Source organism: Henckelia pumila, chromosome 3, assembly GCF_033568475.1.
Source record: "Henckelia pumila isolate YLH828 chromosome 3, ASM3356847v2, whole genome shotgun sequence".
NCBI lineage: Eukaryota > Viridiplantae > Streptophyta > Magnoliopsida > Lamiales > Gesneriaceae > Henckelia > Henckelia pumila.
The window spans coordinates 188,166,175-188,182,114 of record NC_133122.1 but is presented as its reverse complement, the minus strand read 5'-3'; the positions used below and the strand labels follow the sequence as shown (position 1 = coordinate 188,182,114).

Sequence of the window (15,940 nt, the reverse complement as noted above, 5' to 3'; positions counted from 1 at the left end):
CGCTCAGTGCGAGAGTATGAGTATACATGCATGCAAAGTGAACTCCCTATAGACTCGAGGTCAAGGATCAGATAACAGAGACAGACCGGGCCCTGGTATGTAGCACGCTGTGCCGTCGCTTCAGGAGGTGGCTCCCATACCGAGATAACCGTGGAAACGCCGGACCCAAATCGATGGAAGTCCATCCACTAACAGGATAGGGTACAACCCTACTAACAGACATCTCGAAGGAGATACAGCAAGATGCAAATGAATGCAGCATAATATCATGGCATATAAATCATGCAGTCATATAATACATGCATACTCAGTCAGGATATCTCGAACAGTACTTTCGTACCTCAAATACCAGGTAGGCACTACCAGCTCTAAGTCCAAGCCTAAAGTCCGCCTTCGTCCGTCGTTAGCCCTTTGATGTCGATGCCTCCAAAACTTGGGCACAACTCCGCTACGACTACCGAACGCCTCTCCGACCTCCGGACCAAGCCTAAGAAGACTAGAACAGCTCCAAAAGGACTAGAAAGGAAAGGAGAACTCGGAATTGGCAAAGAGAAATGAAGTCTCGGCCTTCTATTTATAGACAACGATCGGAGCTTCCGATCCTTGATCGGAACATCCGAACCTGGATCGGAACGTCCGATCCTGCCATCGGAGCTTCCGAAGATCCTGATCTGCCACGTGTCAAAATATCACTTGATGACTCCGGATAGGGGTGATCGGAGCCTCCGGTCCTGATCGGAGCTTCCGATCCAGCCACACGTCATGGATGACGTAATATCATCGGTGCCTCCGATCCTCATCGGAGCTTCCGATCCCGATCGGAGCTTCCGATCGTCCCTTCAGAGCTTCCGATCCGTCCAATCCCCCATTGAATTAATTAGCATTAATCCTTTAATTACTCAATTAGGGTTCGGGCTACTACATTCTCCCCCACTTAAGATATTTCGTCCTCGAAATCAGATCTTAAGTACCGAATGCAAATACAGAAATCAGAAACATTCTTTATTCAAATCAAACCGTTTACAGAGTTTGCAACTGAATACAACTTAAAGAATGAAATCAAAACAACTCAGGATGGTCTTTACGCATCCTGTCCTCAAGCTCCCAAGTAGCTTCCTCAGTACCTCGGCGCTGCCACTGAACTAAAACTAAAGGAATGACTTTGTTCCGTAAAACCTTATCCTTATAATCCAGGATACGAAGAGGTTTCTCAACATAAGTCAAATCCTTATCCACCTGAACATCAGACCGCTGCAGAATGTGGGACTCATCCGCCACATACCGTCGCAACAGAGATACGTGGAACACATCGTGAATACTAGATAGATGCGGTGGCAATGCTAGTCGATAAGCCAAATCGCCAATACTCTCCAAGATCTCAAACGGACCGATAAATCTGGGAGACAACTTGCCCTTAAGGCCAAATCTGAGAATCTTGTGGAAAGGTGACACTCTCAGAAACACTTTCTCCCCGACCTCGAACTGCAAAGGCCTACGCTTGATATTAGCATAACTGGCCTGGCGATCCTGGGCAGTCTTAATCCGTTTCTTGATCTGATCAACAATGTCTATCGCCTGCTGGATAAACTCCGGTCCCTCAGCCTGTCTCTCCCCCACTTCTTCCCAGAAGAGTGGAGTACGACAACGTCGCCCATACAACGCTTCAAAAGGTGCCATCCCAATACTAGTGTGATAGCTGTTGTTGTAAGCGAACTCGATCAACGGCAAATGATCCTGCCAGGCTGAACCAAAATCCAAGATGCACGCTCTAAGCATATCCTCTAACGTACGGATAGTGCGCTCTGACTGACCATCAGTCTCTGGATGATAGGCTGTACTCAAACTGAGAGTAGTACCCATCGCACGCTGAACACTCCCCCAGAATCTAGAAGTAAACCTGGGGTCCCGATCGCTGACAATGCTCACAGGCACTCCATGAAGTCGAACGATCTCCTGAATGTACATCCGTGCCATGCGATCCACAGAGTACTCTCGGCTATAGGCAATGAAATGCGCTGACTTGGTGAGTCGGTCCACCACAACCCAGATAGCATCACAGTTCCTCGGGGATACCGGCAAATGGGTCACAAAGTCCATAGTGATAAACTCCCATTTCCATTCAGGAATAGGCAGACTGTGAAGCAATCCTCCAGGTCGTCGGTGCTCTGCCTTGACCTGTTGACACACCAAACATCTCGAAACAAACTGATAAACACTGCGTTTCATTCCCTTCCACCAGAAACGAGTACGTAGATCCTTGTACATCTTGTTGCTCCCAGGATGAATACTCAACTTAGTGCGATGTGCCTGAGATAAAATCTCCTATCGCAACTCTTCATCCTGTGGAATCACAAGCCTACCAGACAAACACAGAAAGCCGTCTGACTGATAATGAAATCCAGACGAGCTACCCTCGTTAGCTAGACGAGCTAAACGCTGGGTCTTCGAATCAGACATTTGAGCATCTCGGATCCGCGAATACAAGGCTGGCTCAGATAATATCTCAAACATCTGGATACTCTGCATACCTTTCTTATGCTTGAAGGTAAAACCTGAAGTACAACAGTCACTGATCGCACTAGACATCGAACAAGTCTGAAGTGCGGATAATCGCACCTTGCGACTCAAAGCATCAGCGGTGAGATTAGCAGCTCCCGGATGGTACTTAATCTCGCAATCATAGTCCTTAAGCAAGTCCATCCAACGTCTCTGTCTCATGTTCAATTCTGCCTGAGTGAACAAATACTTGAGACTCTTATGGTCGGTGAAGATCTCAAATTTCTCGCCATAAAGATAATGACGCCAGATCTTCAAAGCGAACACAATGGCTGCTAACTCCAAATCATGGACTGGGTAGTTGTCCTCGTGAAGCTTCAGCTGTCTAGAAGCGTATGCAATCACATGCCCATTCTGAGTCAGGACACAACCTAACCCCTGAAGAAAAGCATCCGTGTAAACTACATACCCTCCAGATCCTGACGGTAATGCTAACACCGGCGCAGAAGTCAACCGCCGTCGAAGCTCACGGAAATTCTCCTCACACTCGGAGGACCACTCAAAATCCACACCCTTGCGGGTAAGCTGCGTCAACGGCCGAGCTAACTGAGAGAAGTTCAGAATGAAGCGACGATAATACCCTGCTAGACCCAGAAAACTACGGATCTCAGCAACTGTCGTCGGACGCGACCAATTAAGTACCGCTTCAATCTTGCTTGGATCAACAGAAATCCCCTCCCTGGATATGATATGGCCAAGAAAAACCACTCTATCCATCCAGAACTCACACTTGCTCAGCTTGGCGTACAATTGCTCATCTCGAAGAGTCTGCAGTACCAACCGCAAGTGAGAAACATGCTCTTCCGTATTACGCGAATAAACCAGGATGTCGTCAATGAAGACCACGACAAACTTGTCCAAATACTCCCTGAAGACACGGTTCATCAGATCCATGAATATAGCCGGCGCATTAGTCAAACCAAATGGCATCACTAGGAACTCGTAATGCCCATAGCGAGTACGGAATGCAGTCTTGGCTACGTCCTGATCACGAACTCTCAACTGATGATACCCAGATCTCAAGTCAATCTTGGAGTAAATTGATGTGCCCTGCAGCTGGTCAAACAAGTCATCAACACGAGGCAACGGATACTTGTTCTTCACAGTCACTCGATTCAGCTGCCGATAGTCAATGCACAGCCGCATCGACCCATCCTTCTTCTTCACGAAGAGAACAGGAGCTCCCCAAGGAGATACACTAGGACGAATGTACCCCTTGTCCAAAAGATCCTGTAGCTGATTCTTCAACTCACGCATCTCTGACGGAGCCAGACGATACGGTGCTCTAGAAATAGGCGAAGTACCCGGCATCAACTCTATGCCAAACTCGACTTCCCTAGCAGGAGGAAAACCCGGAATCTCATCAGGAAACACATCTGGAAATTCATCCATAACAGGAATGCTCTCTATCCCAAGACTCTCAGCGGACAAATCAACTGCATAGATAAGGCAGCCTTCCCCGCCAGACTCTAGAGCTCGACAGGCTCTCAAAGCTGATACCAAAGGCATCGGGGGTCGCGCTCCCTCACCATAGAAAAACCAACTCTCACTCCCTTCCGGATGAAAGCGTACTAATCTCTGATAGCAGTCCACTGAAGCTCGATAGGTAGTCAGCACATCTATTCCCAGAATGCAATCAAAGTCGTCCATCGCCAGGACCATGAGATTCGCTAACAGAATGTTCCCTTCGAACTCTAAAGGGCAACCCATCACTAGACGCTTAGCCAAAGCAGATTGGCCCGTCGGAGTAGAAACAGACATCACTACGTCTAGTGCAATGCATGGTAACTTATGCCTCTTAACAAAACGTGCAGAAATGAAGGAATGAGATGCACCAGTGTCAATAAGTACAAGAGCAGGTATACCATAAAGCATAAATGTACCTGCGATGACTTTCTCATTCTCCTCCACAGCCTGATCATGTCTCAGGGCAAACACCTGGCCAGAAGCTCGTGGCCTCAAATGAGAACTCCCAGCAGACTGTCCCTGCGACCTCTGCTGAACGGTAGCCTGAGAACCCGATCCTGAACCAGAACCAGAACCGCCTCCCCCAGACAGTGGACAATCCCTCCGGATATGACCAGTCTCTCCACAACGAAAACAAGCTCCAGAAGCTCTGCGGCACTTGTCGGATGGATGGTTCTTCCCACAGTGATCACACTTGTCCTTCTTACCAAAACGGACAACACCTCCAGAACCAGAGGAAGAAGAAGATCCAGACTTCTTGAATGACTGGGCACGGGGGGCCAAAGAACTAGCAGGTCTCGACTGAGAGAAAGACCTGTTCCGCCGAATGCTGTCCTCCGCCTGGTGACAACGGCTCACCAAACCCTCGTAGGACATGTCGTCGCCAACCGCCACACGGTCATGAATCTCAGGGTTAAGGCCCTGAAGGAACAGATTATACTTCATCTCTGAGCTATCAGCAATCTCGGGGCAATAGGATAGCAGATCAAAGAACCTCTGCTGATACTCATCGATAGACATGGTTCCCTGTCGCAGACTCAGTAGCTCGCCTGCCTTCGACTGTCGGAGTGCAGGAGGAAAATACCGCTTTTGGAAAGCTGTGCGGAACTCGGCCCAGGTGGCCACTCCTCTCGCCGCAACAAAAGGTGCAGAAGTAAACCTCCACCACCTGCGCGCACGTCCATCCAGAAGATAGCCAAGGGTCTCCACCTTCTGCTCATCAGTGCATTGGAAAGTCTGAAAAGTCGTCTCCATGCGGTCTAACCAGTTCTCCGCATCCTCCGGAGACTCACCTCCAACTAAGGGCTTAGGACCCATAGCTAAGAATCGACGCACAGTGAAACGCTCGTCGTCATGGTGACGATGATGCCGTTCTCGACGAGGCTCCCGGTCGGCATCACCCCAACGCCCACCAACACTGCCATGAGAACTCTGGTCATCACGATTTGACATCTACAAAAATACCTCAAGATGAGACTAAATCCCAAGAAATCTTTTGTGCATGCTCTGATACCATAAATGTAGTGACCCTTACCCGGATCACCTACTAAACAGAACTTAGGCATGCAATTAACTTAATAAAACAGATATCAGAATAAAACTGCGGAAACCAATAACATTATACAATCCCAAGTAAAGGAATCTGTAATTATCCAATATTATACAACCAAATCGAATAGCTGTATAAACCCAAACATCAGTAATAAAGCCTAGACGAAGCTCCAGCTGGCCAATCACTGACTAGCCCCTCCTGGATCCACCCTCCTCGTCCAATCGCAAACCTGCCCCATGGAATAGGGTGTCCAGAAAATACAGAGTACGAGACGTGAGCATAAAACGTTCAGTGCGAGAGTATGAGTATACATGCATGCAAAGTGAACTCCCTATAGACTCGAGGTCAAGGATCAGATAACAGAGACAGACCGGGCCCTGGTATGTAGCACGCTGTGCCGTCGCTTCAGGAGGTGGCTCCCATACCGAGATAACCGTGGAAACGCCGGACCCAAATCGATGGAAGTCCATCCACTAACAGGATAGGGTACAACCCTACTAACAGACATCTCGAAGGAGATACAGCAAGATGCAAATGAATGCAGCATAATATCATGGCATATAAATCATGCAGTCATATAATACATGCATACTCAGTCAGGATATCTCGAACAGTACTTTCGTACCTCAAATACCAGGTAGGCACTACCAGCTCTAAGTCCAAGCCTAAAGTCCGCCTTCGTCCGTCGTTAGCCCTTTGATGTCGATGCCTCCAAAACTTGGGCACAACTCCGCTACGACTACCGAACGCCTCTCCGACCTTCGGACCAAGCCTAAGAAGACTAGAACAGCTCCAAAAGGACTAGAAAGGAAAGGAGAACTCGGAATTGGCAAAGAGAAATGAAGTCTCGGCCTTCTATTTATAGACAACGATCGGAGCTTCCGATCCTTGATCGGAACATCCGAACCTGGATCGGAACGTCCGATCCTGCCATCGGAGCTTCCGAAGATCCTGATCTGCCACGTGTCAAAATATCACTTGATGACTCCGGATAGGGGTGATCGGAGCCTCCGGTCCTGATCGGAGCTTCCGATCCAGCCACACGTCATGGATGACGTAATATCATCGGTGCCTCCGATCCTCATCGGAGCTTCCGATCCCGATCGGAGCTTCCGATCGTCCCTTCGGAGCTTCCGATCCGTCCAATCCCCCATTGAATTAATTAGCATTAATCCTTTAATTACTCAATTAGGGTTCGGGCTACTACAGGTCAAGGCCTCCAAAGCCTCGGGAGGCGAACCGTCAAGAAGCATCTGGGCCGTTCGTAAAAAGCACATCACGCGGATCCTGATCTGGACCGTTCAAAGAAACACATCCCTCGGGGTCAATTTTGGGCTATCTGACAAAAGTATGGGTAGTACGGGGTCCGGACTGCAGTCTTGGTCTAAATTCATTCTTTTTTTATACCAGTTCGGGAGGTACTATTGATACCCCGGGAAATTATTTTAACCCGGATCCGTTCATTATGGGTTTAAGAGGGTTGGCCCAATTATTGGATTATTATTATATATAAGGTCCAGCCCAGTTTCCTACCTGTTAGGGTGTATCAAGACCTGGGCTGCTGTTAATGGGCCGACCCGAGCTGGGGCCCAATGGGCTTGGCGTGTTTTCTAGTTCAAGTGGGACTCGAATACATTGACAATAAGCTTGACCATTGCACAGATATGAATGGGATAGGGATGAGCTCAAGGGCGGACCAATGAATAAAGAGTCCTAGTACAGAACATGTTATAATTCGAATGGATAACTTACTCTATTTTCCCCTATAAATACATGTACTGTTATGGTTTCATTATTCATTATTTCACTACTCATTATTCATCACGCATTCACTCACTCATATCTCTCAGTTTTCGCATTAATCATACTCTCTGCCTTCAAGCCACTGACTTAGGCATCGGAGGGGTCACGCCAAAAATACTTTCGGCGCCCTTTGACCTAGCTGTTGCTTGTGCAGATCTAAGTGGTGCCCGACCCGACCTGCTCTACAAGGAATTGGAGGATCCATTCTACCAGACCGAACCCGAGGTAAAATTTCGACACCATCAATATACAAATTACCGGACTAAAAATTAAAATTCACTGTAACATGACTACAAATAAAAAATACAAATTTACTATTAACAAAACTAATATAAAAAAATGCAAATTACATGACCAAAACATAATTTTCCCAAAATATACATATATACGGGTATTGTTTATACATGCCGGTTCATAGATGCGAAAGCGCGACAGCTCTCTGGATTCAAATTTGGAGTGAGATGGCTAAAAAACCCATCAAAGATTTATAATAATTTCTTTTTTGAATCTTCTGTTAAAAGCAGATGTAATGTGATGTTGCGTCCCTCTACAAGTTTCAGTCTGCATATTTGCAAAATCGCATCGATCTTACAATCTACCTTTTGCAGTGTACCACATGCTTTATTCTTGAAATTATTATCGCATAATTACAAAATAATACCAAGTTCTTGTACAACCGAGACATGGAACTTTCTTGTTTGGTTCTGACCACGCTTAGAAACACAGTTTAATTTGAAGTGTCTTTTCCCATTTTCATAGTTGAAAGGCCTTAAAAAATAATCCAAGATAATGAATCAGCCGATACCAGAATACTATTTCTCTAATATATAATATTTTCCATGAACATGATCGAGCTTTACGCCTGCCTCCACATGCACACACATACATATACACATACACATACACATACACACAAACAAGTCAAAGTTTTACATCGAGAAAGATCAGATGGACGTCTCTTTCTGGCTTCTAAGGCCTGGCTAGGAAGAATGGTGTGTGCCTAGCTTTTTGAAAAATTTACAAACTTAATTTGAAGTGGAACAAAGGGACACAAGTACGTACGTGCAAAGTTAAAAAGTCCAAAGAAAGTATAACTTAGTTTTGTTGAGATGGCTAATCGAGTTGAGTTCGTATATATAGGTCATGTTTCAAATTTTGTGAAGGAAAAGCTGAGAAGTGCTTCCTTGACACTCTCTCGTAGAAACAACATTCTCTCGTAGAAACAACATTGCAAAAGCAAGTAGAATCTGAGAATCATATAGAGAATAGAAAAGGGGAAATTTCCAAAGACATGTGGACAAGGGAGTCAATGCCAATTATATATGCATGGATGCAAAAAGGCATCTCTTTTTTCTAGCTCTGTGCCCACCAGCCCAATTTATTCAGTAAAGGTTAAAGAAATGGAATTAAACTGACGGAGGATACATAACTAGCTAGAATTACTTTGGATATTATACTTGTACACAATGAGGACAGATTTGTATATTTTCTAATATAAACTTTGGCTTGTTTTTAGGATGTGAGCAAGTGCAGACATTTAGATCGACTCTTTGGATGAAGTTCTCTTTCACGTTTTATCTGTTCTCATGGATAAACAACAAATATGTTTTGTTAAGAATGGTTTATTAACTGCATAGGGGAACAAGAAATCAATAATTTGAGGCCATCAGTACGAGTAAAATCGAGTTCCTGTGCATGATTAGTAGTTCGTTACATCAAGACCTCCTCATATCGGTGCGGTGGAATACAAAGAAACCGAAGCTGAGGCCATACGCGATGCCCACCAAGATCGGCATCCCTGTTCACACAAACAAATCTTAGCCTCGAGATATTGCCAAGAAAATGTACAATTAGAAAAGGATATAGATTCTTATAACACATCACCATATTTTGAAGAATAATTTGGGAAGCATGAATACTCCAACTGCAGAAACATGGAGCAAATCACCAGCCCACTTCCAAATTTCTCCCTCACCACTCTCTCCCTCATGTCTAATGACCAAAATCCAGCAATCCCATGGAGAAAATCTTCCATTACAACCTTTAAAAACAACAACGCCCCGAGCCAAAAAGCAATCTTGGCCAGTTTTTTGATCCCTGAGCTTATTTCTACCAAGTTGACAACACAAGCAGACACATACAGAGGGATCCAAAAATACCAATCTGAATATCAAACAGAAAAAAGTGGTCGGAGTTTGCCCAACAGGGGAATGAATTAGGAGAAAAATCGGGAGACTTTTTGGTCACCTGGATCATCAAATTGGAAGTATGTGGATATAGCAAAAAGGGCAGCCATTAATCTGGAGCAAACTTGTACAGATTTTGTCGTGTCCGAATCCATCTGCAGATTTTCTCTAATCACTTTTTGTTAACCTGTTCCGATCTATCTCGTTCTTTTACGCCAGATGACTTTTGACTTTCATTTAATTTAGTTGAAATGCTCGTTCTCGAATCAACGTGCTCACAATTCTTCCTTCTTGCAAATACTTGTGGAACTTTTTAGTTTCATGTTCGAGTTATTCATAAATAGGCTAACAAATTAACATTGAATACACACTTTATATTCTTCGAAGAACTGCAGATTTGTAATATCTTGCGAATAATCAGTAAGATGGTCCTTTGACTTTCTGGAAATTGAAAATCATAATTATTCTAAAATTTTATGGACATTCATAGTCATTTTGTAACGTCCCAGATACGACTTTCTCCATTGTATCAAGATGCGTCTTTCCAATGCTTATGTCCTCACTCACATACACCTTGGAAAACCTCCAAAGTGGTCATCCATTCTATAATTGCCCCAAGTCAATTATGTTTCACTTTGAAATTTTTATGTGATGATCTCCCGAAAATAAGATGACATTGTAGAGCAAAATTCTTTATTTCTTAAAATTAAGAAATAAAAAATTAAATAAAGATTTATGGATGTAATCTCTAAATAATCCCTTGATTCTCCTCTTCAATGACAATTTCTTGTTGGATTTGAATTTCCTGAGTATTTGATATTCTTTGAAGATGATTTGATGTCTTGAGATTTGATTTGATGTCTTGATAAAGTTAATTCGATGGGTTAACACCTTGATATCGAATTAAACTTCAAAATTTGGAAAGAACGCGATGAACTTCTTGAATCGCGCCTTGAAATTTGTTATCTTGAATTTGATGAAGAACACGATCTTCTTGAATTTGATTTATTTGTTGAAGAACACGAACTTTTTGAATTTGATGAAGAACACGATCTTCTTGAATTTGATTTGTTTGATGAACAACAGGAACTTTTTGAATTTGATGAAGAACACAATCTTCTTGGATTTGATTTGATTGATGAAGAACACGATCTTCTTGAATTTGATTTGTTTGATGAAGAACACGATCTTCTTGAATTTGATTTGATTGATGAAGAACACGAACTTCTTGAATTTGATGAAAAACACGATTTCCTTGAATTTGAATGAATTTAAATATATTTAAAGAAGAACGCAATTAATCCCTTGAATCACGTCTTGATCTTCTCGAATTTGATGATTTTGAAGAAGAACGCCTTGAATTGCGCTTTGAACTTCTTGAATATGACTTGAGAAAAAAACTCTTGAATTCTTCTACTCTTTTGCTTCAATCTTCTGTGTTGTGTTTTTTGTTGCTCATCTGCCCCCTATTATAGCTGAAGGATGCAGATTCCTACCATTTTGATTTTATGAGATGTCGCAATTTGATTGGCTCCTCATGATTCATTTGATGATTATCTTCTATTAATCACAAGATTTGATTTTAAATACTAAAAATATTAGTATTTTTTTCTATTTGATGCAAGATTTGATCTCAAAAACTAAAACATTAGTATTCTCTTTCAATTTGTGCAAGATGCAATCTTGATTTAAAAATCTTGATTTGATCACAAAATATATTAAAATATCAATTAATTAACTATTTATTTTTTAAGAATTTAATCTTCCCAAAAATAGCTAATTGTTTTATTGATATTTAATTATTTCGTACTTGCCATATTTGAAGATTGACAAATTTAATTGTCTACAAATGCCCCCTCGAGACTTATTCACAAATGATTTTTTTTATTTTTTTATGTGAATAAGTCACGATATATAATTTACTTGCAGCAATTTCTTTGAGGTTTTACGAATCCTCAATTCAAATTTAATTCCCTCCAAATTTTCTTACATTCATATTTTATTCTTCACCAAGTAAGCGCAAGATAGAAACTTTTAGTTCCCCTTCACGCATCTTCTGTGGATGAAATTTTTTTTTCTCCTTCTATTCATATCCATCATCGAAGCGACGGATCATTGAACAAAAGGCAATACGATACAGTACACTTCAATTATTTGGCAAATTTCATTACATCAAATGATATTGGAAGTTTACTGAAGACATTCTTTGTCAGGGTGATCATAGGCTCCAGGCGGTGCAAATATACGATCCCGTGTATGCTTTATTATTCACATTTGATCGATATTCCAGCATTATGAAGACATTTTGAGAAGCATGGTGTCCACTCAATAATAAACCATTGACTTTTACATTGTGAACCATTTATATATTTGTGTGATTTGCATACTTTGTTGGGTCTTTTCATTGCCGGACATATATATGATGAAGTCGTTCAAAGTGCCAAAGAACTCACCAGCATTGATGAAGCGAATATTTGAATTTTGTTTTCTCAATCTTGCGATTGCACATCACATATTTTGAGAGATTTTGAAATGTGGATCAAGTCCAATCAACTCAAGATGGTGGAAGCGCATAATTTGAAAGACTTGGTGATTTGAAAAAGTGAAAAAATCTCATCCACTTTCTTGAAGAGTCAATTAGGAATGTTTTCCACTGCTCAACCACTTCATAAGATTGAGAAAAAAAATACACTATGATTGAAAATATTTCTCTTTTCGATGATGACGTTATCAAAAAATTTGAACACGTCAACGATCCATCTTGAAAGATTTGTTTTTTGGTGATATTTTGATTGTGTTTAACTTTCACTGAAAATATAAGGCATATTAATATTTCATGTGAAAATAAAACAACAAATTCATGATTGTGCTAAGTTTTCTACGTACCCAATATAGGGATCAAGTCATAACGTAGTTAAAAAATTTGATTGTTTGAGATGGGGGTGCCGTGCACAGTTTATACTAATGCGGGCCAGGAGTATCAATTTCTTAACCACCCTAGACTAGGTGTGGATTTAATATTTTAGCCACATAAAATATCATAAGTGGGAGAAATATAGTTTAACCACATGAATTCACTATTGGTGGGGACATAACAGTTTAACCACATATAATACCTTTAGTGGAGCACATAACAGTTTAACCACATATAAGACTTTTGGTGGATACCGTTCACAGTTTATACTCTTGTGGGTCAAGAGTATCTATTTCTTAACCAACCTAGACTAGGTGGGGATTTAATATTTTAGCCACATAAAATACCATAAGTGGGAGAAATATAGTTTAACCACATGAATTCACTATTGGTGGGGACATAACATTTTAACCACATATAATACCTTTGGTGGAGCACATAATAGATTAACCACATGTAAGACTTTTGGTGGATACCGTTCACAGTTTATACTCTTGTGGGTCAGAAGTATTGGTAAAATATTCATCCCCTTTCTTGGAAATTTTTGTTTCTCTTGCTCTATGATATTCTTGAGTTGGAGGCCCTTCCGCTCCACTTGTAGTGATGCTCAACTCCATGTCATGAGCTCGAGTAACTAATTCTTCAAATGTCTTTGGCTGGATTCCTTGAAGGATATATCGAAGTCTCCAATGCATACCTAGGATGCACATCTCAATTGCAGAAGATTCGGACAATCAATCTTTGCAGTTAAGGCTTAAATTTCTCCATCGATTGATAAAATCAATGACGGTCTCTTATTTTCATTGTCGTGAGTTTGTTAGCTCAATCATTCTAACTACTCGTCGAGTACTGTAGAAGCGATTGAGAAATTCTTGTTCTAGTTGTTTCCAACTATCAATTGAGCATTACTCCAGTTCAGTGTACCAATCAAATGCGTTCCCTTTCAGTGAGCGGACAAATTGTTTGACCAAGTAATCCCCGTATGTCCCAGCATTGTTACATGTCTCGACAAAATGAGCCATATGTTGCTTTGGATTTCCTTTGCCATCGAATTGCTGAAACTTTGGAGGTTGGTAATCAGTGGGCATCCTCAATTCATTGATCCTTTGCGAGTATGGCTTGGCATAGGTGAGAGATGACTTGGAGCTTCCGTCAAGTTTTTCATTGATAGTACCCATGATGAAGTCTTTTAACTGGTCCATGGGAACTGACCCATCACATGAAAAATGTAAGTCTTCAGTATGTTCCTTTTATTTTTTCTTCAATGATGACTCAGTTCAATCATTATTTTCATCTTGTCTGTCCATGTGCCTTGCATCAGTATGACCTATCTTCTCCATCAACTTCATGATTTGGGAGTCTTGTTCTTGAACATGTTTCGAGAGTCCCTCAATGGCCTTCGTCAAGTTTTCTATTTGATCTTCTAGAGTTATGACATTTGTCACCATCACGCTTTCTATGTGAGAGTTCGGATGGGTCTCAAGGAAATGAGATGCCTCCGAAGATACTTGTAATTTCTTGGACATGCTTCTCATGATGACTCCAAGACTTTCAGTAGACTTCATTGCACAAATCTTCATGCTCGAGATATTTTCATTAGTAGACATGGTGCCTTAAAACTTTTGGTGAAGAAAAAAGATGAAGGGTAGAGATGGTCCCTCTGGGCGTGCCAAAATTTGTCGCGCAAAATTCTTTATTTTTTAAAATTAAGAAATAGAAAATTGATACAAAGTGAATGTGAAAAATTAAATAAAGATTTGTGGATGCAATCTCTAAATAATCCATTGATTCTCCTCTTCAATGACAATTTCTTGTTGGATTTGAATTTCCTGAGTATTTGATATTCTTTGAAGACGATTTGATGTGTTGAGATTTGATTTGATGTCTTGATAAAGTTAATTCGATGGGTTAACACCTTGATATCGAATTAAACTTCAAAATTTGGGAAGAACGCGATGAACTCCTTGAATCGCGCCTTGAAATTTGTTATCTTGAATTTGAGGAAGAACACGATCTTCTTGAATTTGATTTATTTGTTGAAGAACAGAAACTTCTTGAATTTGATGAAAAACACGATCTTCTTGAATTTGATTTGATTGATGAAGAACACGATCTTCTTGAATTTGATGAAGAACGCGATCTTCTTGAATTTGATTTGTTTGATGAAGAACAGGAACTTCTTGAATTTGATGAAAAACACGATCTTCTTGAATTTGATTTGATTGATGAATAACACGATCTTCTTGAATTTGATTTATTTGATGAAGAACACGAACTTCTTGAATTTGATGAAGAACACGATCTTCTTGAATTTGAATGAATTTAAATATATTTGAAGAAGAATGCAATTAATCCCTTGAATCACGCCTTGATCTTCTCGAATTTGATGATTTTGAAGAAGAACGACTTGAATTGCGCCTTGAACTTCTTGAATATGACTTGAGAGAAAAACTCTTGAATTCTTCTACTCTTTTGCTTCAATCTTCTGTGTTGTGTTTTTTGTTGGTCATCTGCCCCCTATTTAAAACTGAAGGATGCAGATTCCTACCATTTTGATTTTATGAAATGTCGCAATTTGGTTGACTACTCATGATTCATTTGGTGATTATATTTCATTAATCACAAAATTTGATTTTAAATACTAAAAATATTAGTATTTTCTTCTATTTGATGCAAGATTTGATCTCAAATACTAAAAATATTAGTATTCTCTTCCAATTTGTGCAAAATTCAATCTTGATTTAAAAATATTGATTTGATCACAAAATATATTAAAATATCAATTAATTAACTATTTATTTTTTAGGAATTTAATCTTCCCAAAAATAGCTAATTGTTTTATTGATATTTAATTATTTCGTACTTGCCATATTTGAAGGTTGACAAATTTAATTGTCTACAGACACATTCTTGATATAAGTAGTACATATCAAATCTTTTAAGTCTCCCTCAACTATGCAGCCTCGTAATTATACAGTCTCAAAATTCCTATTATTCTAATACAAGATCGATTCATTCATGTCTCCCTTCGCTTAGAAGTTTGCCAGAAGTCGTTCCTTGTTCGTGAAACATCTTGACACCGACGATCACTCTCCGCCATCTTATCAGCCCCGGACTTCACACATTTATACTTTGGACTTCTCTTTTCAATGAGGCCCAAAAAGTATAAATAAATGGGAGGTATATAATCCTTGAAAGTATAACAAATAATGTTGTAAATTTTATTTTATTTCTTAAAAATTAACTTAAAATGCAACTCGACATTTTTTTTATGCAGCTCAACAATTGTATTTAAGTTTAGGGAATTTTTTTTTTTGGTATGTTTGGCACTTTGCGATTCGGTCATCCATGTTTTCAGATTTAAGTTTTAGCCCGCTATCTCTGTTTTTTTGGAAATATTAGTCCTATTTTTGACATGACGCTAGTGTGAAACCAATGCAGTTGCGATGTGGAACTGACGTG

The 15,940-nt window shown here is 40.7% G+C and overlaps 1 protein-coding gene across 1 annotated transcript; it reads right to left on the bottom strand.

The window, feature by feature from the left end:
• Positions 1-7,876: 7,876 nt before the first annotated feature.
• On the bottom strand, positions 7,877-9,983 carry LOC140892881 (uncharacterized). The gene is made up of 3 exons (XM_073301917.1): positions 9,626-9,983; positions 9,263-9,541; positions 7,877-9,176 (listed from the first exon to the last, which is right to left on the bottom strand). The coding sequence occupies exons 1-3, from the start codon at positions 9,717-9,719 to the stop codon at positions 9,094-9,096; spliced, it is 456 nt and encodes a 151-aa protein (XP_073158018.1). The 5' UTR covers positions 9,720-9,983; the 3' UTR covers positions 7,877-9,093.
• Between the last annotated feature and the right edge of the window lie 5,957 nt (positions 9,984-15,940).